Source organism: Hesperophylax consimilis, chromosome 3, assembly GCF_061612785.1.
Source record: "Hesperophylax consimilis isolate HC1 chromosome 3, BYU_Hcon_1.0, whole genome shotgun sequence".
Classification (NCBI taxonomy): Eukaryota; Metazoa; Arthropoda; class Insecta; order Trichoptera; family Limnephilidae; genus Hesperophylax; species Hesperophylax consimilis.
Genome location: NC_142838.1, coordinates 25,315,469 through 25,342,282, shown reverse-complemented (window position 1 = coordinate 25,342,282; position 26,814 = coordinate 25,315,469). Strand labels below are relative to the sequence as shown.

Below are 26,814 nucleotides of genomic sequence, written 5' to 3'. Positions count from 1 at the left end.
CGTTGAAAAACTCTCGGAGATTTAAGATTTTGAACAAATGAACATTCACATTTTTTTATATAGATAAAACAACAATGCAATTATTGTCGCTTATGGATGTAAGCACCTACTTATTTGATTGAACTTGATTTTTACTGAGCTTCGCCAGTGAAGCTTAGCTTATGTTAAAGGTTATGCTATCAATTCCTTGCAATTAATTTTACGATAGGTGTGAACTCATTAATATCAAAGAAAAATTATCGAAAATAATATACTTTGATTAATTTTTATAAAGGTTAACCATAATAATTTTTTTTCGCAATACGGGATATTTTTGCTATCGTTTAAAGAAAGATTTCTAAGATGGAAAATATTATTTGCGATTGTGGGTTTTGCTCAGTGTTTTATTTAGTGCTTTTTTTCTTTTTTTCAGAGGGCAATCTCCTGCAGCAGCTGAGCTGGGCTACCTGGACCGCTCCAAGTGGCTGGAATTATATGGAGCAGATCTGCATCCCGTCTTGGTAAGAAATACAAATCACGTTGTCATTTATCAATTGGCCATTACCCATGCCCGTAACATTTGCACAGAGCTGAAAGCATTTTTTATCTGACGTTTTCATAGTAATCTATGTTTTTTATTCGTCACAATTTCATACCGACGTAAATTAAAAATACACATTGAACTGGGAAGTGCACATTGAACGCTGACTCTAGTACAACATTGAATAACAGATAAAAGCTATTGAAAAAATATGCGTTTTTAACAATTTCGATTCATTCTTTGTACACTGCTTTTAGGTCCATTGTCCTTTTTGAATCAAATCGAACGTTTTACTCAAAATAGAGAGAGGATCCAATATGCTCTATCAAACTTAATGACAAAACCAATTTAATATGTCAAACTTAAACAAGGCTCCTTTTTCAATATTGCGCAGAAGTTTTGTTTACTTTTCCCAACCTTTCAGGACTTTCTGCAGAGTAAACTAAGAAAATAACAAATCAATGCGCCCGAGAAAATAGATTCAGCACAGAGTAAACTAAACTTACCATCTGACGGAAGTTTCCTGCACCCCACAAGTACACAAGTCCACAATGCGTACATACTGCAGTCTATTTGTATTCAAAGTCATTTAAATCATTCTTTTCAGCGGAATTGGAACTTCTCCTTTCTACGGGAAAACTTTCTCTCGGTCTTACGAATACTTTTCAACGATGGTCCATTTCAGTTAGGAATATTATTTATTTCAATGGAGCATTGTTCGGAGATGGAATTATATACTACATGAAGCGCATTATTATCTACTTACTTTTAATGTCTTCTATTATCATGTCTTATGTGTTTTGTTTTTGAACTTGTGTAATAATGGTGTATTTTATGACCAATTGAGCTTGAACCAGCTTTAACCCTCTTTTTATACTTATAACAAAGTAATTAAGTCCTGCCACTCACCTTTTTCTCGAAATTCCACCGATCACAAACCCGCAATTATTCATAATTAAGTTTTTTTCAAAGTGTGTTAATGCTTCCATTTATCTAAACATTTCAAATAGTGTAGATATTACCACAAACGATTGGGAAAAAAGCGTTTTTCTTGTGCATCTGGGACATATTTCTGGCATTCCAGAAGATTGGATAGATAAAATGAATCTAGACTAGAGACTAAATTTATTTGCATGAATACATTGCGTTTCATTGAAGGCTTGGGAATATGGGTACCTATGTCTGGGCACGTGACATCACAATCATGATATTACATAAGACTTGATAAATCCTAGCATAATCCATACGTCCAGTTACACTGCAAACAGCACTCTCCGTGATGTTCATTTTCAAGCAACCACCTGTAAAGTTGAGTTTTGATAACCAGACATCAAATGTCAGATAGGAGCTGATGACCTTCGTGATGTATTGTAATGCTGCTTTCTTCGGACGGTGGTGTGTTATACAAAGAGGAAACCAATATGAGTTTTCAATGGTGATACCGAAAAGAAAGATCTTTGAAAAACACCAGTAAGATAACTTAAAAATATACTCGTATTACCCGAGTGGATAATAACATTCAGTAATAAACATTGTCAGTGAATTAATCGGCTGAAATCGAAATAAATCGAAAACTGTAAAAAATTCTGGCCATTTTTCGGCGATATGAAACAAAACGTGATGATGGTAATGACCTTTAATTCGACTATGACTATAAAGATGACTATGACGATAATGATGACTATGACTATAGCTGCGACTATGCCTGCGACTGTTACCATGACCCTACAACTATGACTGTGACTATCATTATGACTCTGGCCAAAACTTCAACAGATAAAATGACCATGACTGGGACTATGACTATGTCTATGACCATAACCAAGATTATGATTACGACAGTAAACGACCATGACCATGACTACAACTATGACCACGACCGTGACCATGATTATGACTATGACTTTGACCATAACCATCACTATGACTATGACTACGTCTACAACTGTTACCATGACCGTGACTATGACTAGGACTGTGCCCATAACCATGAATATGACTACGACTGTCGCTATGACAATGACCACAACTACGATCACACTATGACCGTGACCATGATCACGACCATCTATGACTGACTGTGAATAAGACTTTTACCATAACCATGACTATGACTACGACTCTGACAATGACTACGACAGTGACCACTACGAATACAACTACGACCACGACCGTGACCAAGACTATGACGATGACGACGACTTGGTGTGTGTGTAAACGTGGTGTCAATATCTTGCTCGCTATTGTTCCAGGGCGAGGACAGCGTGGAGTACTTCCTGGGACTGGCGCCCAGTGGCGTGCTGGTGCTGCGCAACAAGCGCGCAGTGGCCAGCTACTACTGGCCCCGCATCACCAAACTCTACTCCAAGGGGAAATACTTCATGCTGAGGGTCACGGATAAAAACGTAAGTTATTGTTTTATTTCACCTACTTACCTAGAAACTAACACTAATTTATCATTTTATTCTAAGCACTTCCATAAATTAAATGAAAATTAAATCATTAAATTGTTTTCATATTTGCACCGACTAAAATTAAGTGGTACGTAAAAAAACGCGAATTGCTTAACTTGTTATGTGAGTAGTTTACCTGCAAATGTTTTACTCTGTGAGAACGGCCTTGGGAATGTTTATGGGGTACTTTAAATAGGCATTTTTAAAAGCAAAATTTGCTCCTGTAAAGAAACAGATTTTAATAATATGAACTAGGTAGGTACTTGACACAATGCCCGTGGAAATCATTGCCCAGCGATGTTGACCAGAAAAAGCTAAATATATCATACTGACTTCCAGATTACAGTAATGGTTAAAGAGGGACCTCTCAGATCAAAATTAATTCGATGATCTGAGAGAGAGCTCGATACAATACCCCATCCAGAAACAACCATTATTGAAATCTCTTCCCTCTACAGGACCTCTCGATGGTTGAGTTTGTTCAAGTGGTCGTTATTTCGGCACAGCTTTGAGTCTTCCATCGCGAGGCTATATCGTATAATCTCAACGAACAAGTCTTATTGCAAATAGAACAGATTGAAGTCGATAGGTTTCCTACAGTGTTCGGTTAACCGCGTAATCAGTACGGTTTATGTCATTTGTGATATCTTTCTTTGACAAGAGGAATTTCGGGTGATATCATTATTTTAACCATTATATTAAAACGTGGTTACGTTCATACCGTGAAATATTCATATTGTGAAACTTTAAGGGGTGACTGAAAACGTTAAAAAAATACTAAACTAACTAACTAACAACCATCACGCCGTTTCCCCGCGGGGTAGGCAGAGAGGACGGACCGCCAAACAACTCGGTCTTGGCACACACTTCTTGCCCCATTCACATTCATACATCGTCTCATACAGACTCTTCTATTATTCCGACTCTTGACATGGCCCGACTCGAGTATCTGATTCACTTGATCGTGCCATGTCTTCCTCGGGCGTCCCCGACTTCTGCTACTATTCGCATTTGCATCATATATCCTCCTTACACTCCTATATCGCTCATTCGCTCTACATGCCCAAACCATCTAAGCGTCCCTTTCTTAATCTTACTCATTACGCTTACATCAGCCTTGCACTCTTTGCGGATCTCCACATTCCTCACACGATCAAACATGGTTTTACCACACATACGCCTCAGGGATCTCATTTCAACAGCATTTAATCTATTTTCATCTTTTCTTTGCCAGTTCCATGCCTCACTTCCATACATCAAGGTAGGTACCAGCTCTCCGTTGTGGACTGCTAACTTCGCTTCTTTGGACAATTTTTTCTTAGCGCCAACGGCGTTCAGTCCTCCATTAACGGAATTACCTGCATTTACCCTTCTTTCAATATCTCTGTCAGCCTTCCCATCTCTCGTAAACAAACTTCCTAAACACACATACTCATCCACCTGCTCCAAGTATTCTTCATTCACAATTATATTGCACACTGTTTTCGTACTCTCTCTTTCAAACACCATTACTTTAGACTTACTTACATTCATCATTAACTCATTTTTCATGCATACTTCGTTCATCCTAGACACAAGAGATTGTAGATCATCTATACTATTAGCAATCAGCACCGCATCATCAGCATACAACAGGCAACATACTTTCAAATTATTCATAAAAAATACTAATCTACGATTTCAATAAAAGATGTTTCTTTTTTATGTGGAGGGGGCTTATTTTTCCTTTTTACTTAGGTACTACGGTTACATATGTTAATCGTATTTCGACGACCTCCATAGGAGAACGTTAAGTTTCTTGTCTCCGGAACCAGAAGACGTGCGACTGAATACCAGCTAGTAAAAAAGTTGCTTGTAATGAATTTATCTATGTTTAGGTAGGTACTCAGCAGGTCTGCAAAACTAGGAACTTTTATTAGGGATGCTATAGTTCCACTGGTCTCTAACGGTTGATAAATCTTGTGCGGTATTACGTAAAATAAAATAAATTTACCTAAGCGTGTTATTTTATCTAATGGGACAAACTGCAAATTGAAACTTGTACAATGTACAGATAAAAGTTAAGATGGGACTAAATCTCCTTTATCTTATCTTTGTATGGAGATTCAGATAAAAGAAACCTGCTTTTTCGCGTATTCTTTCACTTTGTAGTCAACTATTTTTGTAAAGAAAATGTAAAATACGACGCGTAATAATTCCGACTGGCGCTTTTTAAAATAATCTTCTATACGAACTCATTTGCTTGGAAATTGTAGGCGAGTTGTTGGAAAGAATAATAACAGAGAATAAATTTAATAGTACAGAATAATATATTCATGAAATACAATAAGTGCTGTGTTTTTTCTACAAAGAGGGTGTGATCACCGTCTATTAGCTTCCCAGTAGACCTATCCTATAAAATTACCATTTTGCAAAATTAATATGCTTCCGATCCCAATTCGCTGGACGTGCAATGTGTAACTTGCTATTTATTAGCTTAAATTAATTGAAAAACTCCACTTTGTTCCTAGTTTATTGTTTGTCATCGTGTATTATTATTATCATTTTAATTAAACGCAAACATGTTTAACAATTAATTAGTCCGGTAGTTAATTTATTGCCCCGCTTTGCGCATAAACCATTCAGCATCAAACGCCTAGTAATTTTATGTGTTACGTACATTTTAATAACAAAATATCTTGACGCTAAATTTTTATCTTAAATAATTAAAATTGTTTTAAATAGCTATGTTTTAAAATGCATGGTGATCAATGATGTTAAATATGACTAGCCGAGGAAGGACATTACTAGCCACAAACATCATATTCCATTATAGGATAATGCGGAGATATGTGATTTATTCATCGTTGAAAAGAGAAATGATTATTATTCCCAGTTTCTCTCAAACATTTATACTTGATTCCATAGATAAAAAAACAAAAAAAATTCAAAATGCCACGATCACAAAATGGCGGGATTTTTTCGATATCAGTTGAAAGTTAAAAAAAATATGTTAATATTTTTTTCTACACAAAAGGAATGTGTTTTCTAAATATCAAATTCTTTCAAAATTATGAACGTTTCGAGTCAAAATGTTACGGTATGTCATTTGGTTAACATTTCCTTTTGATATTAAAATTTATTTCTTAAGAAATATATTTTTTTATTAAAAATACAAACATTTTAAAGATAATTTACGACAACTTCAAAAATAAGAAATATACAGCACATTTAAAATACCTCATAAGCATTCCGGCATTCCATGAGAAATTTCACCGACAAACTTTTTAAACTCATAAACAACCTTAAGAGGAAGCAACAAGCCAAAAATGTGTATATTCTTGGATTACCTTATATCGTAGGTAATAGGCATTAAAATCGCTTGACAAACGGAGTCTAGAAACGTTCGATTTCGAGCAAAAAACTGGTTTTTACTTAATTTGTAAATAATTTTATAAGAAAGCAAAAAAGTTAATCAAGTGAAACTGTCACAGATAATCTTAGCTATAAAACTGTATTTTTTAAAGTTGTTTCCTTTACGCGTTCATACATTTCTATTGAAAAAATATTTTTTGTAGTAGTTTGCATTTATATTTTTTACTGAGTAATTTATTTTTTATTTGTATTCTACTCAAGCGAACCGAAAGGAAAACCTTCAATTTAACTAAAGCATATTTTTTGGTTTTCATAATGTACACCAATTCGTTATAAAGATTAATCAAAATAGTGATTTGGCATTAAGCTTCGCCTTAAAGGTCGCGCGGCAAGAAGCGGATATAAGCAACGGATTAATTAATTAACTAATTTATCAAACTTTTGGCTCTGGTATTAGTCAACTCGTGCATTTATTACCCCAGTAAAAATGCATTTGTCACACTGACTACCTGGTAATAACCCCATGACGTCATCGTTCAAGAATTCCAATATTATATACCTTGTAGCTTTTATGGGGCAGTACATAATGCGTCGTTGGGACTAATAAATAAAAATATTTAACCCTTCAGTACTTTCAACACTTTTGTTAAGTTTGCAATGTTTTCTGTGTATTTCAAATGAATTATTTACAACGTTTTTTTTTTATTTTTCGTAAAAACAAATACTGTTTTAGAAATTAGATAATGAGTATACGCGTTTAAAATAAACATACTATTTCTAAATAATAAAATTTTAATATCAAACGTGAAAAATGTTGTCAAAAGCGCTAACCACATTTTTACTTATTTTTTTCTTCAATCGTAGTTACAAGTTAAACCGATTATTACGATAGCGGCGCGAAAATGAATTATTAATTTTGGCTATGTTAAGGATTTTATTAATGACATCCAGGATAAATATTTGAGGCAAACTGGATAGAATTATTAAACCAAAAATAAAAAACCCTCCACACAGCATCCCCAAAGATGACTTAAAAAATTTCATACCGCACAAGAGTCCCAACTGCTCCCGACTGTCTAGAGCCTATGCATCCCCTTTTGGGGCAAGTGTGATGCTCAAGGGAGTGAGAGATGGGGATACAGAAGTGTGGCAATTATCTGGCTATTCAGATCTGGTCCCCAAACACGTCTAAAGCCATCAAGCCACTTTTCGATACTGAATGATGGTCTTGTCAAAAACCACCTCGCTTGTATTAAATAAAGGAAAGTGAAAGCCTCTTGTTAATTATTTATAAAATACCAAAAAATCAGTTGCACAAACTCATTGCGTATGATTTGTTGATTGTCAATTTTCCATGCACGATTTTTTTCATATTACTTTCGTTGCCAAGTGAAATAATAACTTCGAAGGTCGAGTGTTGCCAGATTCAATTTATTTTATTCCCGCAGCTTAATCCTCGGAAAGGGTGGGAACGGAGTTCGGGTGGGAAAATTTGCATCCTCCGTCGTTTTGTTTGGACCATTAACGTTGACACTCTGAAATGGAATAATAATGTAATTTTTTCAGTCGCCTCGCGGAAGAGGCAGTGGGAAGGTACCAATTATAGTTCTGCTAAAGATGGCTGTAATATGACTATTTTCTAAATCTAAATTTTGTTGATTCATCTGAAAGAATTTAGTATTTGATTTTTTTAAATCATCAATTAATGTGCCCTGTGCACATCGGAAGTCAGAAAGCTCCCAGCGCCTTTTCTAGCTAATGACAACCTCAAAAATTCGTTATTGCCTATCACCAAGATGTTTAAAGAGTTTTTAGTGAAAATATGAAAGTAGCCAAAAAAATTACGATCATGGGTTGTGCCCACAGGGGAAATTCCACGGTGGTTTTGCCTCAATGTTGTGAAAAACAGCAAGTATGTATATATTGCAGGACTATTTTAAGGTTATTACTGCATTGTTACATAATTTTACATTTTATAGCCATATAAAATGCACTTGAAAATAATTATAGAAAAAAAATGTTTTCCATTGTTGCTACGGCGGGTTGTCATTGGCTAGAAATCAACAATGTTGGTAGCAGTATGAAAACAGTATCGTCTGTGCCCATCGACCAAGGTTTGTGCCCCCTATGTATTCCAAGGGTAAGTAAGCAAAGTAAGCTAACTAAGCTTAGACACCAGCGAGATAAATAAAGATTTATATCTCATTGTTAGACATTGTTCGGCTTTATCGTGGATTTTATTGTAACGTCACGAACTTTGTTTAGATTTTCTCATTGTCCCGACAATACCGTTATAATTAACTAGGCATGTTTAACAAATCCAAACTTCCAAAGCTGTTATTGTTGAGATCAGTGTGTTTTATGTTGATTAAAAACTCTAATCGAGATTTTTTTGCATACGATTCTTGTTGATCTTCCTTGATGGATAGGTTCCGAAGAGATAATGCATAATAGAATAGAATGGCGTTCCGTCGAGATTTGAATGAAAATCGATGTCACCATGATATCGCCTTTTCACTAAAAGAGACAGCTTATCAAATAGCACTAATAAGCGCGCTTTGGCTAAATACTCGTAAATGTGAGTAGAGATAGATATATTTCAATATTTGTGCATGATTTACCAAAATTTACATCGCAAACAAAGTTGCAGTAATTCCAACTTGTATTGATTGTTTATTGTTGTATTGTTTGCAGAACGAGGTGAGCACGTATGGGTTCGAGACCCCGAGCAGGGGCGCTTGTCGCCATCTCTGGCACTGCTGCAGCGAGCAACACGCCTTCTTTCGACTGCAGCCGGCTCCGCAGCAAAACAGGAGGTGAGCCATCAAAGAACCTTCCCTTAGTTTTTTTCTTTATCTTCATCTTCATGATTTTTTGTTTCTCTTTTTTGTTTTTATTGTAGTTTTTTATTCTTCTTCGTCTTCTTTTGAAGGCAAGATTCTTCAAGACTTCGCACGATGCTCTAGAAGGCATTTTTTGATATTTTTATTGAACACCATTTTTATGTATTACACATTATTCGCACTTATTTGTATATTAGGTTTGTATGTGGTATACACTTTATGGGATGTGTGGAATTACACACACCTCCTCACATTCTGGAATGAAAATTTTTTATTATTTAACTATCATCATTATCATCTGATTTTAGTGTTCGCCAGAGCGGACGATCTCCCCCGGCCTTTACCCGTGTCCCTTCAAGGCGGTTGATGCGGCGAAACCTGGACTCTAACCAAAGTAAGTATTTGTGGAAAACATTGTTTTTTTCATTAACAGGTTCTTCACAGATAGAACAATGGATATTACTATTTCAATTTGTTGACCGTGTTATATCAAAATCTGTGCTTCTAACAATAACGGAGATTACCATTGCACTTTATGAACGGTGTTACGTCAAAATCTAAATTTCTCACAAGAACCGATATTACCATTGCACTTTGTAGACCGTGTTATATCAAAATCTAGGCTTCTAACAAGAACAGATATTAGATACCATTGCACATTATAGACTGTGTTATATCAAAATCTAGGGTTATGACAAGAACGGATATTAGATACCATTGCACTTTGTTGACCGTGTTAAATCAAAATCTAGGCTTCTAACAAGAACGGATATTAGATACCATTTCACTTTGTAGACCGTGTTAAATCCATATCTAGGCTTCTAACAAGAATGCATTTTAGAACCATTGCACTTTGTAGAATGTGTTATATCAATATCTAGGCTTCTAACAAGAATGGATATTAGATACCATTGCACTTGGTAGAATGTGTTATATTAAAATCTAGGCTTCTTACAAGAATGGATATTACCATTATGCTTTGTGGACTGTATTATGTCAAAATCGTGTAAAATAGAATTGACTGTATTGTTATTATTTAGGTTACTATCCTTTCAAGGTGAACATATATAAAGACCAATTTATTTGGAATCCACACAATATTTTATTATATTACTAGACCAGACTGAAAATTAATGGCATAGTCTAAAATCTAGACACTTCAGTTCCAATTTAGAAAATGATAGTTAAAGCAATTTTCCGCTAAAATATTATAGGCAAGTACTTTGTGGCTTGTCTGAATTCTTAACGGAATCTGTTCCAATTTTGAAAATGATTCTTAAATTCAAAACAAATCCGAATTCATTGAAGCAGAGTTACATCACAGACAGACAACTGATATCATTAGTTGGTGAGATGATAAGATACATTCTTATTAACTAGCTTTCTGTATTCACAGCACATTTGTACACTCTTTTTTCAGTTTCAACCATAGAAGTCAGAGACTCACAAGATCTGAAGCCCATCTCAATACCGCAGCCTGCTTTATCGTAAGTTATTATTTTTTTATTAGTTCCCTACCATTTCCTGTTTATTTAAGACCAGTATTATCTCATAGACTCTCTTCTCAGAGTCTATTAAGAGTTGTGGATATCTACTATGTATAAGAAACTCCAATAAAATCAATTTGTCTGTTTTGAACCCGTGATTGAAACCTCAGACCAATGCTTTTTATTTGCATGAAATATTGCATAAAAAATATTTCTGTAGTAACTACCGATGTATGTATATTTATAATATTCCTTACCTTACAAATTCTATTTTTTTTATTTTCAGGTTAGAATCCCCTTACCGATCGACCTGCAGCATTCCTGCTGCCCTGGGCTCCATGAGACGCTCTGATTCGCCCCGCTCCACACGTTCCGCCCCCTTCCCGCGCCCCCCGCCCCGCCAGGGCTTGTACTCGGGACCCCCCTCGCCCCGCGCCGCAGGAGCCCCCTCGCAGACCTCCAACAGGCTCCGATCTAGCTCCATAGACAGTCACAGCTCTAATGATTCTCGCTCTTGCAGAAGGTAACGAATCCAATTACGCTGCTCAAAATATTCTAGTTTCACACCAATTTTACTCTCATTTAATTTATGTCCGATATCTAGTTTCCCATGTTATGTCGTCTATTGTCACACATTTCATTCGATACTGAATGCAACAAAGTCGAGTTTCACACCATCTTAATTTTTAACTTATTATATACAAGATATCTGGTTTCCAATCTCATTAACAGGTATATCTCATCGTTGTTTATCTTAAATTTCATTGGGTACCGAAAATAAAATCTTTTTGTATCTATTTTTCGATATTCTCACCATATAAACAAATAATACCACTTTTATTAACACGAATATTTCTCACCAGTATTAATATTTGCGGTTGTTTCTTGACAACACTTAATACATTTACCTCAATACTATTATCTTGGAAAGAAAATTACTGGAAATGCTCTAACTCTGTTCTAATTACATCTTTGTTCACTAACCTTGTTCTTATCTATTTATCACACTTTCTCATACTCTTCATACATGCTCGTGATACAATTAGCTGGTACTAGTCAAACGAAATGATTGATATTAATCTACAAATAGAAAACCACGGTAACGTGATTTCTACTGAAACCAATGATGCCTCAAAGTGCATAAATATTCTAAAACCCTATAAACGATTAAAAATATTCTCAACAAACATTCGAAGCATTGATAAGAACTATAATGACCTACTTGTAACACTTGCCGATTTGAATAATATTTTTGACATAATTATTTTAACTGAATGTTGGATCAAATCAAATTACACTCACAAAAACATTACAGGATTTACAGTTTTCAATACACAAAATAATAAGACACAGTCAGATGGAGTAATTGTCTATGTAAAATCTGAGCTGGACCCGATTATCTCTGAATTATTCATTGATAATGCCAACTGCCTTAAAATAAAAACCATCCAAACCACAATTCTTGCACTATACAGGTCACCTAAACACCAAAATATTTCATCCTTCCTTAAATCCTTAGACTTGGCCTTATTTAACTGTACACCAAATGAAGAGCTAATGGTGATCGGTGACATTAACATAGATTTACTTAAACCAAAAGCATCACAAACACTCGACTATAAAAATCTCATGACTCAACACGGGCTTATTTCTTATATTAATGCTCCTACTAGAGTAACTGATACTAGTAACTCATGTATTGATCACATATTTCTACGATCAAAAAAAAATGCAAAGGGAATTATATATCAATCAACCATAACGGACCATTTCTCAATAGCAATTGGTTTTATGCATAATAAACCCACTACCGAAACGTCACGTAGTAATATAAAAAAGAAACACATTAATCTCGAGAAACTAACTTCTAAAATTATTTTAGAAAATTGGCTCTCCACTCTAAACTCCACAGACGTAGACATTGCTTTTAATACCTTCTCTGAAACTCTCTTGCAACATATTGAGGATGTCACTGAAGAATCCCATGTGAATAATTCAAAAAATAAAAAACTGAAACCATGGATAACAGATGGCCTAATTTTTTGTATTAAAAAACGGGACAAGCTTCACAAAAACTTACTCAATAATCCAGACATTCAAGCCCAAATATTTTATAAAAAGTACAGAAATATATGTAATAATATCATTAAAACCACAAAAGAAAACTACTACAAAGAAAAACTGTCCAGAGTCGGTAATAGTAACAAACAAATTTGGAATATCATCAAAGAAATATCTAACACTGACCACCCAGTACAACCAATCAATAAATTAAACATCAACGGCCAAGACACCTCCCTAAATGACCATCCAGACACTGTGACCAATCACATAAATGAATACTTTTGCAATATCGGTAAAAATCTAGCATCAAAGATTTTAAATAAGACATCAACCGATGAAAATGCCCTTGCCGACATTATCAATCAATGTGCCAGTGAAACAGATAATATACTCACCTTAAACCCGACCAACTACGATGAAATTTCTCAAACTATTAGACAATTAAAGCCCTCTCATTCGTGCAATCATGACAAAATTTCCTCAACTATACTAAAAACAGTTGAACCCTTTATAATCCATCCATTAGTACATATCATTAACCTCAGTCTCACTAAAGGTGAATTCCCAAACAAACTCAAACTTGCCCTAGTTCAACCAATTTTTAAGTCCGGAAATCCTACTGACATAACAAACTACAGACCAATTTCTATATTATCATCACTATCAAAAATTATTGAAAAAATAGTAAAAAAAAGACTTATCGACCATCTTACAAAATATAACATACTCTCGTCAAACCAGTATGGCTTTAGAGAAGGACTAAATACAGATTCAGCTATTTTAGAACTAACATCACATATAACACAAGCCTTAGACAAAGGTAATAAATGTTTGGCAGTATTTCTGGATTTAGCTAAGGCATTTGATACAGTATCTCATCCAATCCTTCTAGCCAAGCTCAAAAAAATCGGAATAAAGAATAAGGCATTTGATTGGTTCAAATCGTACCTCACAGACAGAAAGCAATGTGTTAAGCTACCATCGCATAAACCATCCCACTCAACTAGCATTAACTTTGGTGTGCCACAGGGCAGTGTACTCGGTCCCACACTTTTTCTCATTTATATCAATGACTTATGTAAACTATCTATTATTGATGGCAATATAATCACTTTCGCCGATGACACTGCCCTAGTACTAAAAAGTAAGACATGGGAAGAAACATTTCATAGAGCGGATCTAACATTGCAAATTATTAAACAGTGGTTGGATGATAATCTACTCACCCTAAACATAACTAAAACGAAATATATAACGTTTAGTCTTAATATTCCGAGTCAGCCTTCAATCAATCGTACACTAAAAATACATTCTTGTAGAGATAACTCTAGTTGTCTGTGCAATCCACTAGAACGAGTAGATTCCATTAAATATTTGGGTGTAATAATTGACAATAAACTACGATGGGAAGATCACGTAATAAATGTTACAAACCGTATACGGAAACTGGCATATATCTTCAGGTCATTACGAAATATTCTAAATAAAAATACACTAAAAACGGTATACTTTTCTTTATGCCAATCAATTATATCTTACGGTATAGTAGTCTGGGGAGGATGCTCTAACACGATATTAGATCCATTAATTAAAGCTCAAAAATTGATAATGCGGACTATTTACAAAGTACACTATATTCACCCCACGAAGGACTTATTTAACGACTTCAAAGTACTCAACATAAAATCCTTATACGTCAAAAACATATCCTCCTACTATAAATTCAAACATACGAAAAAAAATATTTTTGAATCGACCCATAATACAAGATATTCCAACAAATCCAATTATACTATTCCCCCAATAAAAACCTCAATGGCACAAAGACAATTTAACTTTCTTGCTCCAAAAATATTCAATAATTTAACGTTAGAAATAAAATCAATAGCCAAATACGACAGTTTCAGGAAAGCGCTCGGGAATTTTTTGATGTGCGATTGTTATAGTGTTAGTAGCCTATTCCAAGTACTCAGATAGAGGTGTATATATTGTTTATATGCGTGAGGATGCGTCATATGGGTGTATGTATACATGTGTTGTTATATGTATATAGGTATGTCTGCTGCTATATACACATGTGTGCTTGCATGCACACATATTAAAAATTATATATATAATTATGTACATTTTTACAATCTAATGCTAATTTACTTATTTCTCCTTTCTAATTTCTATCTTCTACTTTTTATTACAATTTTTCCAAAATTTTAGCTTCATCTACAGTTACTTATTTCATATGTTTACACTAGATTTCATATTTCATACAAAGTAATTACACTCAATTGGTCACCATGAAACAGGCAGCCGCCTAGTATGGTGATTCATTATATCTACTTTATGTAAATTTCGAAACAATGTAACATGTATTAAATAAATAAATAAATAAATACTGTAAATAGGGTTTTTTCCCATCTTATGTCAGATAACTCTCTTGTTAAAATGTGAGCAGATGCCGTCTTAGATTCAATTTAATTCATTTCAGTTTATTATTTTTAATACATTACAAAATTGTTCAACTTAGCATGGTTTCAAATACATTTGTAAAGAGAATTCCAAAAATATAAATAGTGGGTATCAACTACACTAGTAGTAACAAAGATTTCCAAGTTACCATGCCAGCCCAAATAAAAGTCTAATTTTACTTATACAAGTGTTTATCACGATTTCTAGACACCGACAGCGCAGTCGTCGAACATCAGATGCAGAGAGTGAGGTGTCTCGAGGATCAGGCCGTTCCCGGCGAAGAAGGAGGCATCGTTCCCGTCACAAGGGAAAGGACTCCGCAGATGAAACTGACTCCAAGCACAGATCCTCCAGCAGAAGGAAGTATGATTTTTTTTCAATATTATGCTCTTTAACTAAGTTATATATCACCTTCACAAATTGTTTAACAAATGTTAAGCATAAATAAAAATTCTCTTAATTAAATTACTTAACTATTACAATGATTCCTCTTAATTAAATGGATTTCTAATAACAACTAGAAGTTGTTACTTAAATATTACAATGATTCCTCTTAAATATATGGATTTCTGATAACAGATAGTAGTTTTTAGTTAACTATTACAATGATTCCTCTTAATTAAATTAATTTATGATAACATCTAGTAGTTGTTACTTAACTATACAATGATTCCTCTTCTACTGATAACAGCTAGTAGTTGTTACTTAACTATTACAATGATTCCTCTTCTTCATGAGCCTTTAGGATCTTGAAAATTTTCTTTACCGATTTATCGTCGCTTTCACCCATTCGAAAGAGCAGATCTGTCCAGTCAGCTCTGGGATGAATTGGAGATTATTATGATAATTAGTTGCTACCCACAAATGACATAAAAATTTAAAACAGAACATTGAAAAATCACGGAATGTTATATAGCTCCGCTTTTAAAATAGTCTACAAAAGTATATTTTAAGTACATACCTACTATTGCTTGTCAGGATATGAAAAAACGGATTCGTCAGTTCTAATTTTGAAAAGTTTACTTGTATAAACATACTCACAAAGGTAATTACTGTAATAACTAGCGCAGATTCATAAAAAATCATAGGATAGTTTGAATTCTTGACAAATCAGTTCCAATTTTGAAAATGGTTATTAAAATTTTATATTATGGGTAGGTACCTACTTTCTTGCTTGTCTAAATTCTTTACATAATCCATTACAATTTTTAAAAATTATATTTAAATTTAAAGCAAATTTGAGTTCATTGAACCGCAGGACTAATGCGCAGACAACCGAAGTTAGTATGTTTGATAATAATAATAATGTTTAGATAGTACAGAGCAGTAACTTGGTATATTTAATTTTCCAGAGAATATGAGTTGGTGGAGTCAGGTGGGCAGTGGAAGGAGGCCCAGCGGAAGCAGGCAGCGGCGGCGGGGGCGGGGGCAGTGCAGCAGGCCAGCGTCAGGCGAGCGGCCACTTCCACGGAGCCTGCAGATCCCTCTCAGGCTCAGCACCGCTCCTCGCATAGACATCGTAGGCACAGGAAACATAGGTAACCTCACTTATTCTCGGGTGTCATATGTATGATCCATTTACAGCTATCCCTGTACTTGTTGCATATGTGATCTATTGGCGGTTATTCCTGTACTCGGATATCGCATATGTAAACCAGAAGCAGTGTGGATAGAGTAGATATTTTTTGACTTATAATTTAACATGTTTCTCTTTATGCATCTCTGTGAATGCTGTTCACATTGTCATCTGAAATTCACACTGTATTTTTATTATCTTTGAATTATGTGATAATTAAATTCTAGGTCGAGATCTCGTTCCCCATCCGAAAGCAAATCCTGGCTGCCAACGGAGCTAAAGCAGCACCTGGAGTGGGAGCTTGTGGACACGGAGGGGATGAGTGCAGACCAACTGAGAGAGATCCCCTACACTGTTGTGCAAACCAGCCGAGCCAGGCAGCTGCGACTCAAATCTGGGAAACACAGGTGGTTTGGTCATTCAAACAGTCAAGATTTAGTTGAAAAGCTAACTGATAACAATATCGTGATTGAGTTTTGGGGTATTACGCCGTGTTGCGCTTTTTCGTCTCTAAGCCAACTTGCAGTGTCAAATAAGAACTATGTTTATAATAATATTACAATGTTACTTGTTAGTCAGTTGTTAGTTAACAAGAGACAAGAACAGGAAGCGGGAAACATCTATAGACACTAAAATGGATAATTAAAGCATTTACAAAATAAAGTAAATATAACAGAAAATATATATAGTAATCAAATCATAGACACTCATGCCAACAATAATATATACTTTACACGTGAGGCCGAGAACAGTATAATAACAGACCCAACTCGATTTTGGTCTTACACTAACGATAAACGCCGCGGCTGTGACAAACTTAACCACATGGACTACAAAGACAATAAATATGATGGATCGTCTGAGATCGCCGCAGGTTTCGCACACTATTTTCAATCAGTATTTAGCGACAATATCCCCAAACTTGACATATCCTCTATAGCTTCATCGTCATTTAACTCTTTACCTGTACAAATTCATGAAATTAACGATGACGATATTATTACAGCTTTCCATAAGCTAAAACCTAAATACTCCGTCGGCCCAGATTGTATTCCACCTATAATCCTCAAAAGATATGCAAGTTATTTTGTTCAACCTCTAAAACATATATTTAACCTATCACTTCGCAAAAATATCTTTCCGGAAATGTGGAAACTAACGAAAGTAACGCCTATACATAAAAAAGGAAAAAAGTCAGAAATAGATAATTACAGACCTGTAGCTGTGTTGTCAGCACCAGCAAAACTTTTAGAAACCATAATTTATTCACAGATATATAACCAAACAAAACACGCACTCACCGAAAATCAGCACGGATTTCGTCCCACACTGTCACCTTCAACGAATCTTATGAATCTCATTACCTATATTAATAATTCATTTGAAAATTTTGTACCTGTTGATGTGATTTATACAGACTTCGAGAAAGCATTTGATAAAGTCGACCATGATATTTTATTAAAAAAATTAAGTGACATCGGATTCTCTCAGAATTTCCTCGCTTTTGTGGCTAGCTACTTACGCAATCGTCGTCAGTATGTCAGTTACGGACACCATATCTCTCACGAATACAAAACTAACTCCGGGATTCCCCAGGGATCGAATCTAGGACCCCTTCTCTTTCTCTTATTCATCAATGACATTGGCAACACTATAAACCACTCAAAATATCTCCTTTTTGCTGACGATATAAAACTTTTCAAAGCAATCAAAAGTTACATCGATTCCATTCTTCTGCAGAACGATCTTGATTCTCTTGTCAAATGGTCGGAACTGAACAACTTACCCTTCAGTATTCAGAAATGCAGTGTTGTTACATTTATAAGGTCCAAAGATACATTCCTGTTCCCCTACCACATTAATAAACATGAATTAACACGTAAAAATGAGATTCGAGACCTTGGCGTAATTTTTGAAGCAAATCTCTCTTTCAAATCCCATATATCTGATATTGTCTCCCGTGCCAACAAAATGCTTGGATTTGTTCTTCGTAATTCAAGATCATTTACCAACGGAATCGCAATCCGAAGAACGTATGAAGCACTTGTTCGCAGTATCTTGGAATATAGCTCCATTATTTGGGCCCCTTCTGAGCAAAACCATATTCTCGAAATAGAAAAGTACAAAAGAGATTCATGCGTTACCTATATATGAGGGAATATATGTACTACCCTTTCCTGTATCCATCCTTATTCTTAGCAGGAATGCTCGATCTTAATACATTAGAAGCCCGCCGAAAAATATTTTTAGGAAAACATTTTTTTAAGATAATCTCTGGAACTATACATAATCCACCTATTTTGAAAGAGATTAACTTATATGTCCCAGACAAGTATACTCGTGGAAGGTCCCATACCCTTTTTTGTGCTCCAAAAGCGAGGACTTCTGCCTATCAGAACGCCCCAGTCAACAGAGCGACTGAACTGCTCAACGAGTCTGCATTGACCATCGACATTTTTAACGTAACCTACAGGCAGTTTAACAATTATCTTTTGACGTATGTCACAAAGTAGTGAAACTGACCTTTATATGTGTTTTGCTATACTTTTTGTCTAATTTGTAATCTTCTCCATAATGTATTGGTGAATAACCGTTTTACGGAGAACATGAAAAATAAATAAATAATAAATAAATAAATATAAGATTTAATTTCCGTAAATTGTATTTCACTGTAGTAACCAATTTAATGCTTGTTTCTTTATAAAATCAATAATTAATTTGGCTTTTCCAAATACTAACACTGAATAAAGTGAAATATCCTTAATTTTTCTGGACAGCGAATATACAATAGGTACATGAAATTTTTTTGTTTTATACAATTCGTGCCTTTGTTCTAGAAGTGGAGAGAATCCAAACGATAACGAAGACCCTACCAAAAATTATTCTAAAAATTCCAACATGGCGGATATCATGAACTGCAATGGAGGATCCATCCGCTCCGTGTCCAGCACCATCAGCTCCGGCAGAAACAGCAACAGCAAGACCAGTGAGAGGTTTGTGTAAGCTCTCAATTGCAGTCCATAATCCTACTTAACAATATTATTATTTACGGTACAAGTATAATATAACCTTCAAATGCAAGGAATAAATCATTCATTTTCATTAAAAAATGTACATATTACAAAACAATTATGCAGTCTAAAGATACATACTAATATGATTCCAAAACAAAATTTAAACTAATATATAACTAATAAAATAAAATACTTTTTTGTTTTAAAACCACGATATTTATTAATTTAAGAACCGACCGGTTTCGCTTTACTTAAGCATCATCAGGGTACAAATTAATACTAAACAAGAAGTACATAATGTGTGTATATATATAACAAAATATAGAGGGAGACAACATGATACAAATATAAGCAACACAAAGACGGTCATAAAATACATTAACATAAGTGCACAAGTAATGGAAAAACCGCTAGATAATTATGTAGACTAATGGGTTATATCAATAAATCGGGAGAAACAAAGCATCAACTGGCATGGTGGTAAGGAAGTAAGGAGAACTGGGATTTTTTATGGGTTTATTGGAAACAGACCTAATATTGGACTACTTGATATGTCTAATTGATTATTAAGTATCTGACTTTTGGTTTTTACAGCTTTTTTAATTTCTAGTGCCTCTAAGTTGTTTAGTCTGTTACCATGCCCGTTTTTATGTAAGATGTTAGCACCGGTGCTATGACAGAATGTATGATCTTTATCGATCAAATGATTTGCGAATTCGGAAAACCCGTTATTATTGAGGCAACGAAGATGCTCCTTTATCCTAATATTAACATTACGTGATGTCTTACCGATATAGAAAGCCGAACAATTATTGCAATTTAATTTATAAATCCCCGAATGACTTAATTTATCGTCCTTATCTTTAGAATTAATTAGAAATTTACCTATATTGTTATTAGTATAAAAGGCCGGTTTGACCTCAGAAGGAAGGTTTTTTACACTTAAGGTAGAAAAGTGATTAATAAATAAAATTCGCCGCCATTGATAATTAATATTATTATCATTGATTTGAGGACAAGGACTAGCAAAGAGGAAGCGATTAATGGCTATTTGTTTTAGCTTTTTATTTAAGATTAAATCTATAAAATTCGATTCATATCCATTATTTACTGCTATGTTTTTAATTAGTTTTAGTTCACTATCAAAATTACTATCGGACATTGGAATTGTGACTAAACGATGGACCATTGAATGGAATGCGGAGTGCTTATGTGAAATAGGGTGATTGGAGGTGCTGTGTATGACAACGTCAGTATAGGAGGGTTTACGAAAAATGTTAAAATTAATTCTGTTATTAACGATCGATAAGGTAAGGTCTAAAAAATTTAAGGTTGAATTTATGCCTATTTCTAATGTGAATTTAATCTTATTATGAAAAGAGTTTATAAGTTTGAGGAAGGAATTCAGTTGACGCTTAGTCCCTGTCCATATACACAAAACATCATCAACGTATCTTTTCCAGTACAAGACATTTTTAATAAGATGTGAGGTACTAGATAAAATTTTATTTTGACAAAATTTTATCATTGACAGTGACAATTTCGCAATACTTGCGAAAGACCCAACCAATAAGTTCCAAGAAAATGTGAAACAAACACTTCAAGCATGTAAAACTAAAATATTCAAAGATGAATCATATCACAAAGTTAAAAATTTTTAACTAAAAATCCCAAAACCCCTAAATTATACGGGTTCCTTAAAATACACAAGAATAATTGCCCCGTCAGGCCAGTAGTTTCATGTTGTAACGCCCCAAATTTTAAAATATCATCCGTTATTACTAATGTGTTTCAAAATACCAATGTTTTTTCACCTAAACATACCCTTAAAAACTCTTTTTCATTAGTAGAAGAATTGAAAGATATGATTCTCCCTAGTAATTCTACACTAATTTCTTTTGATGTTGTAAATTTGTTCCCCAATGTTCCCATAGAAGAGAGTAAATGTTTAATTTCTGATTTATTAAATAGTTCCGATCTCTCTATAGATTTTATAAAAGATTTAACTTCCTTGTTTAATATATGCCTGAATCAAAATTATTTTCAATTTAATAATGTTATATATCAGCAACGTGACGGCCTAGCTATGGGGAGCCCTACCAGTCCTCTGATTGCTGATATATTCATGGATAACTTAGAAAATAAAATTTTATCTAGTACCTCACATCTTATTAAAAATGTCTTGTACTGGAAAAAATACGTTGATGATGTTTTGTGTATATGGACAGGGACTAAGCGTCAACTGAATTCCTTCCTCAAACTTATAAACTCTTTTCATAATAAGATTAAATTCACATTAGAAATAGGCATAAATTCAACCTTAAATTTTTTAGACCTTACCTTATCGATCGTTAATAACAGAATTAATTTTAACATTTTTCGTAAACCCTCCTATACTGACGTTGTCATACACAGCACCTCCAATCACCCTATTTCACATAAGCACTCCGCATTCCATTCAATGGTCCATCGTTTAGTCACAATTCCAATGTCCGATAGTAATTTTGATAGTGAACTAAAACTAATTAAAAACATAGCAGTAAATAATGGATATGAATCGAATTTTATAGATTTAATCTTAAATAAAAAGCTAAAACAAATAGCCATTAATCGCTTCCTCTTTGCTAGTCCTTGTCCTCAAATCAATGATAATAATATTAATTATCAATGGCGGCGAATTTTATTTATTAATCACTTTTCTACCTTAAGTGTAAAAAACCTTCCTTCTGAAGTCAAACCGGCCTTTTATACTAATAACAATATAGGTAAATTTCTAATTAATTCTAAAGATAAGGACGATAAATTAAGTCATTCGGGGATTTATAAATTAAATTGCAATAATTGTTCGGCTTTCTATATCGGTAAGACATCACGTAATGTTAATATTAGGATAAAGGAGCATCTTCGTTGCCTCAATAATAACGGGTTTTCCGAATTCGCAAATCATTTGATCGATAAAGATCATACATTCTGTCATAGCACCGGTGCTAACATCTTACATAAAAACGGGCATGGTAACAGACTAAACAACTTAGAGGCACTAGAAATTAAAAAAGCTGTAAAAACCAAAAGTCAGATACTTAATAATCAATTAGACATATCAAGTAGTCCAATATTAGGTCTGTTTCCAATAAACCCATAAAAAATCCCAGTTCTCCTTACTTCCTTACCACCATGCCAGTTGATGCTTTGTTTCTCCCGATTTATTGATATAACCCATTAGTCTACATAATTATCTAGCGGTTTTTCCATTACTTGTGCACTTATGTTAATGTATTTTATGACCGTCTTTGTGTTGCTTATATTTGTATCATGTTGTCTCCCTCTATATTTTGTTATATATATACACACATTATGTACTTCTTGTTTAGTATTAATTTGTACCCTGATGATGCTTAAGTAAAGCGAAACCGGTCGGTTCTTAAATTAATAAATATCGTGGTTTTAAAACAAAAAAGTATTTTATTTTATTAAATATGTCAAACCACAAAGTGATTGCTTTCTACAATAATATAATATATAACTAGATACTGTTTTTAAAAAATATGTGAAATGCTTTTATGTAAATTCTGCTATTTAAACTGCTATTTTTTTATGCCTAATATACCAAAGTTTATAAAAGAATTAATAACAGACATTATTGTGGCAGTGAAATATTATTCTATTAGGCGTGACCCTTTTCTACTCTAATTTTTTTTATATGGTACCAGACACTCTGTGGAGAATAATGTAAAAATATGAGGAAAGATTACAATATTTTTAGAAAATTAGAAAAAAAAAATTTTGGTAATGCTGAAAATAAAAAGATGTAGTTATGTTAAGAAATATTTATTTATTTGCATATTCTAATCTTTATAATTTTTTAACCTGTGGCATTTTGGAAACCAGTAGCCCAAATGCATATGTGGCTTGTTACTCACTGGTTTCCCATCTCCCGCCTTTTTCTGCCCTTTCCGAGCAGACCACACAGGCCTTCTTGGGACTTTTTCTCAAAATATTTCGTTTTCCATTGAGCCTGGTCTCTGATGAAGTGGAAGTAGATGGTCTACTTCGAGGCTTTTTGTACTCACCCACTAATTGATCTACTAAAATTTTGATAAATTTCAAATGGTTTTTTGTTGCTATTTTTTTTAATAAAGTTATATAGAATGTATGATTTGGTGGAAAATATCTCCATCCCCAAAAAAATGTGTTTACGCCACCATTTCAGTGATTTTATTAAGAAGCAATACGACAATGCATACTTATCAGCACGATCAATCCCACCCATGGATTTGGTATAATCGATGATCTAATATGATCTAATTCGATCGATTGATGCTTTAGGCCGGGAAGGGTAGTTTTACCTTTTGCGCAGGCCTCATTTCAATGGCAGAAAAGACGGAATTATTCAATGTTTTTACATGAATATTATATGCATACCAATCTCTTTGTAAAGGTCCCAACTATATGTACATAATTATCAAATCATAATGCCTTTTAAAAAAAATAGTCTTTTTTTAATTTATTTTCGTGCCTTTCGTTTACATCGGTATTTCAACAAAAGGATAGTATATTATTTGTTAGTGAAATAATTCAATTCCTGAAATGAGATGACCGTAAAACCCGATTCGAATTTCTTTCTCCGTTCCGCACCCACTCAACTCCTATGTGCATGCGAGCAAGAAATGTAGGGCGTATTTAAAGAAAGCAGGTATGAGCAAATACCGATAGGCAGACCGTAATAAAGTTTCATTGGAAAAGTCACTTTGCACTTCGAAAACAAACTCATCTTCACTACCACTGAATTCAAAATTCTCCTCCATGTTTATTGCGCAGTAAAAATTAACAAATAAAATGAAGGCGTAGTTATTGTTATGAATGAAAAACAGTGCAAAAAGCCAGTTGATACTGCACAACTGAATAGAACATGTGTATACCTGTAAAAGGACCCTTTTATTTTTTAAACAATAAAATGTATATCTATTGTTTATGTCGCCGCTGCGGTGCCATTGGAGTTGTTAGAATGTTTTCTATCACAAGTGAATGTTAATTAAAAAATCAACCATATGACGAATTCCAGGCGACTCAAAGACCTCACAAGTAAGGAGATGTCCCCCTCAGTCGGGGGTGGCTTGACAGGCAGGGGGGGTCGGGCCGTGGCAGGCCCTGAGACAGGCGGGAGCGTGCGCCCCGTGGCCTCAGCCAGCAACAGCTCCAGTGGCGAGCTCATAGCCAGCGCCAGGGTCTCCCATGAGCACACGGACTCGGGGCTCGGAGCTGATCAGGACTATGCTTACTCATCTGAAAGGTAATGCAATAGATAATTCTGATATGGTTAAACTATTTTTAACCCTGAATAGCAAACGTTTGTCAAAATAATGAGCATCAAATGCAAATCTACCTGTCTCTTTTGAATGCTTCTACCGAGAGTATATTCGTCAACTTAGTGGTCGCTAGACTCGAGTGCATAGCAGTTATATGTACTGCCTACTCATTATTTTGTCTAATGGTTTTCATGGTTTTAACTCAATCAGTGCGATCACTCCTATGGACGAACCAAGTCAAATTACTTTTAAATGACCAAAAAAGGTAGTATAATATGTCTATCTTAATCAGTTCAAAGCCAGCAGTGAACTTGTATGTTGTATGTCATCCACTTTATACTAGCTGTATGAATGTAGGTTCAACCTAATTATAATAAGTGGATAAAAAAAAAACACAAAAACGCCAAGATCGAATGAGTTAATGGTTTTATTCAACGAGTGTCAAGAAAATTTAGGTTAGTAATTCAATTACCATCATTGATTTACATCTTTTCTATTGACGAAGTTATTAAATTATTTCTTAAAAATAGTGGGTGAACTTATCTCAATAAAACTAGTGCCATTTTAGATATGTGCTTTAGTACATAATAATTGATTTTTTTTTAAATTATGTTGTTACATTTATAACCTCAATATCCTTTTTTTCCTATATTTTAAACAGAAAATAAAAATCTACTACAAATAATGTTTGTAAAAGAAAAAACAGTTTTATTGAACAGTTTATTGAGACCAAAATCAAAAAGCATCATCCCGAATAAAGCTCAGTGCACCGAAGACTGCTAACCAACTACTAATAAATGACGCCCTTTCTGCGCATGAAAAAAGATGTTAAATGCATTTGAGCATCCTCTTGCGGTCTAGCTATATATTACTATGTATGCGTTGTAAGTAAAAGTAAAACAAGTATAAGAGTGAAAAGGAATAACAGCAAAACAATGTGTTGGTCATAAGTCATATTTATATTTATTTTTGTTACAGAGTCATATTAAAAATTTAATATAGTATAAAATGATAAAGTTTGCTTTTTGGCAATGTGTTGCAGATCGAGTGACAGCGCCAAATGCCCTATGGTGGGCGGTCCGAGGCAGCAGCCGGCGCTGACCCCATCCGTGAGTAGCCACCACCTGAGGCCAGGAGCGCCCTATTCCCACCCCCCCCCTCCCACCCCCCACTCCTTGTCGGCGGACCTGGCCGCTCTAAGCCTCACGCGGCGCAAGCCCCCCATTAACCCCGCTGTAAATAAGCACTCGGTGCAGCCGTCTAACACACCCGGGATGTCGGGGAGCGCCTGGGGCGCTGGGGGGCGCGGGCGCAGCGGGGGCAGCCTGCGCTCCCTCGCCAGTGTGGCCAGTGTACAGTCCGAGGGCCGGGCCACCCTCAACAAGCACAGGGGGCCACTCTACTTTGTGCGCGGCGACGCGTCCTATGCTTATAATGTGAGTGGGCTACTTACTTGCCTGTTTCCATTCTATTCCTTCATCCGGGACAAAAATACTTTCACGCGTTTCTTTCGAGCCTTACAAACTCAGTCACACATAATCTGTGTCCGAAATAAGGTTAATTATTATATGTCTTATTCAAAAAATATCAATTTCATTAGTCTGTCTCTGATCTAGGGTTCGAAAAGTCTAATAATGTCAACATTGCATTGGCTTGTCTCTAGCCTAGAAGTCGACAGGTCTTGTAATGGTACAATTGTATTGGCTTGTCTCTGGCCTAGGAGTCGGCAGGTCT

The 26,814-nt window shown here is 34.8% G+C and overlaps 1 protein-coding gene across 3 annotated transcripts in view; it reads left to right on the top strand.

Moving 5' to 3' along the window:
- LOC149425165 (uncharacterized) overlaps positions 1–26,814 on the top strand; it is a 753,180-nt gene that overhangs the window by 720,092 nt on the left and 6,274 nt on the right. Inside the window, exons 7-18 of one of the 3 annotated variants that reach the window (XM_089649680.1) lie at positions 413–500; positions 2,773–2,925; positions 9,022–9,143; positions 9,479–9,564; positions 10,591–10,657; positions 10,944–11,180; positions 15,392–15,547; positions 16,537–16,722; positions 16,988–17,167; positions 19,598–19,753; positions 24,837–25,064; positions 26,123–26,189. In XM_089649680.1, coding sequence (XP_089505806.1) covers positions 413–500; positions 2,773–2,925; positions 9,022–9,143; positions 9,479–9,564; positions 10,591–10,657; positions 10,944–11,180; positions 15,392–15,547; positions 16,537–16,722; positions 16,988–17,167; positions 19,598–19,753; positions 24,837–25,064; positions 26,123–26,189 — 1,726 coding nt within the window. Of the gene's footprint in view, positions 1–412; positions 501–2,772; positions 2,926–9,021; positions 9,144–9,478; positions 9,565–10,590; positions 10,658–10,943; positions 11,181–15,391; positions 15,548–16,536; positions 16,723–16,987; positions 17,168–19,597; positions 19,754–24,836; positions 25,065–26,122; positions 26,517–26,814 lie in introns of all 3 variants that reach the window. The other 2 variants (XM_089649672.1, XM_089649663.1) reach the window with 2 other exon arrangements.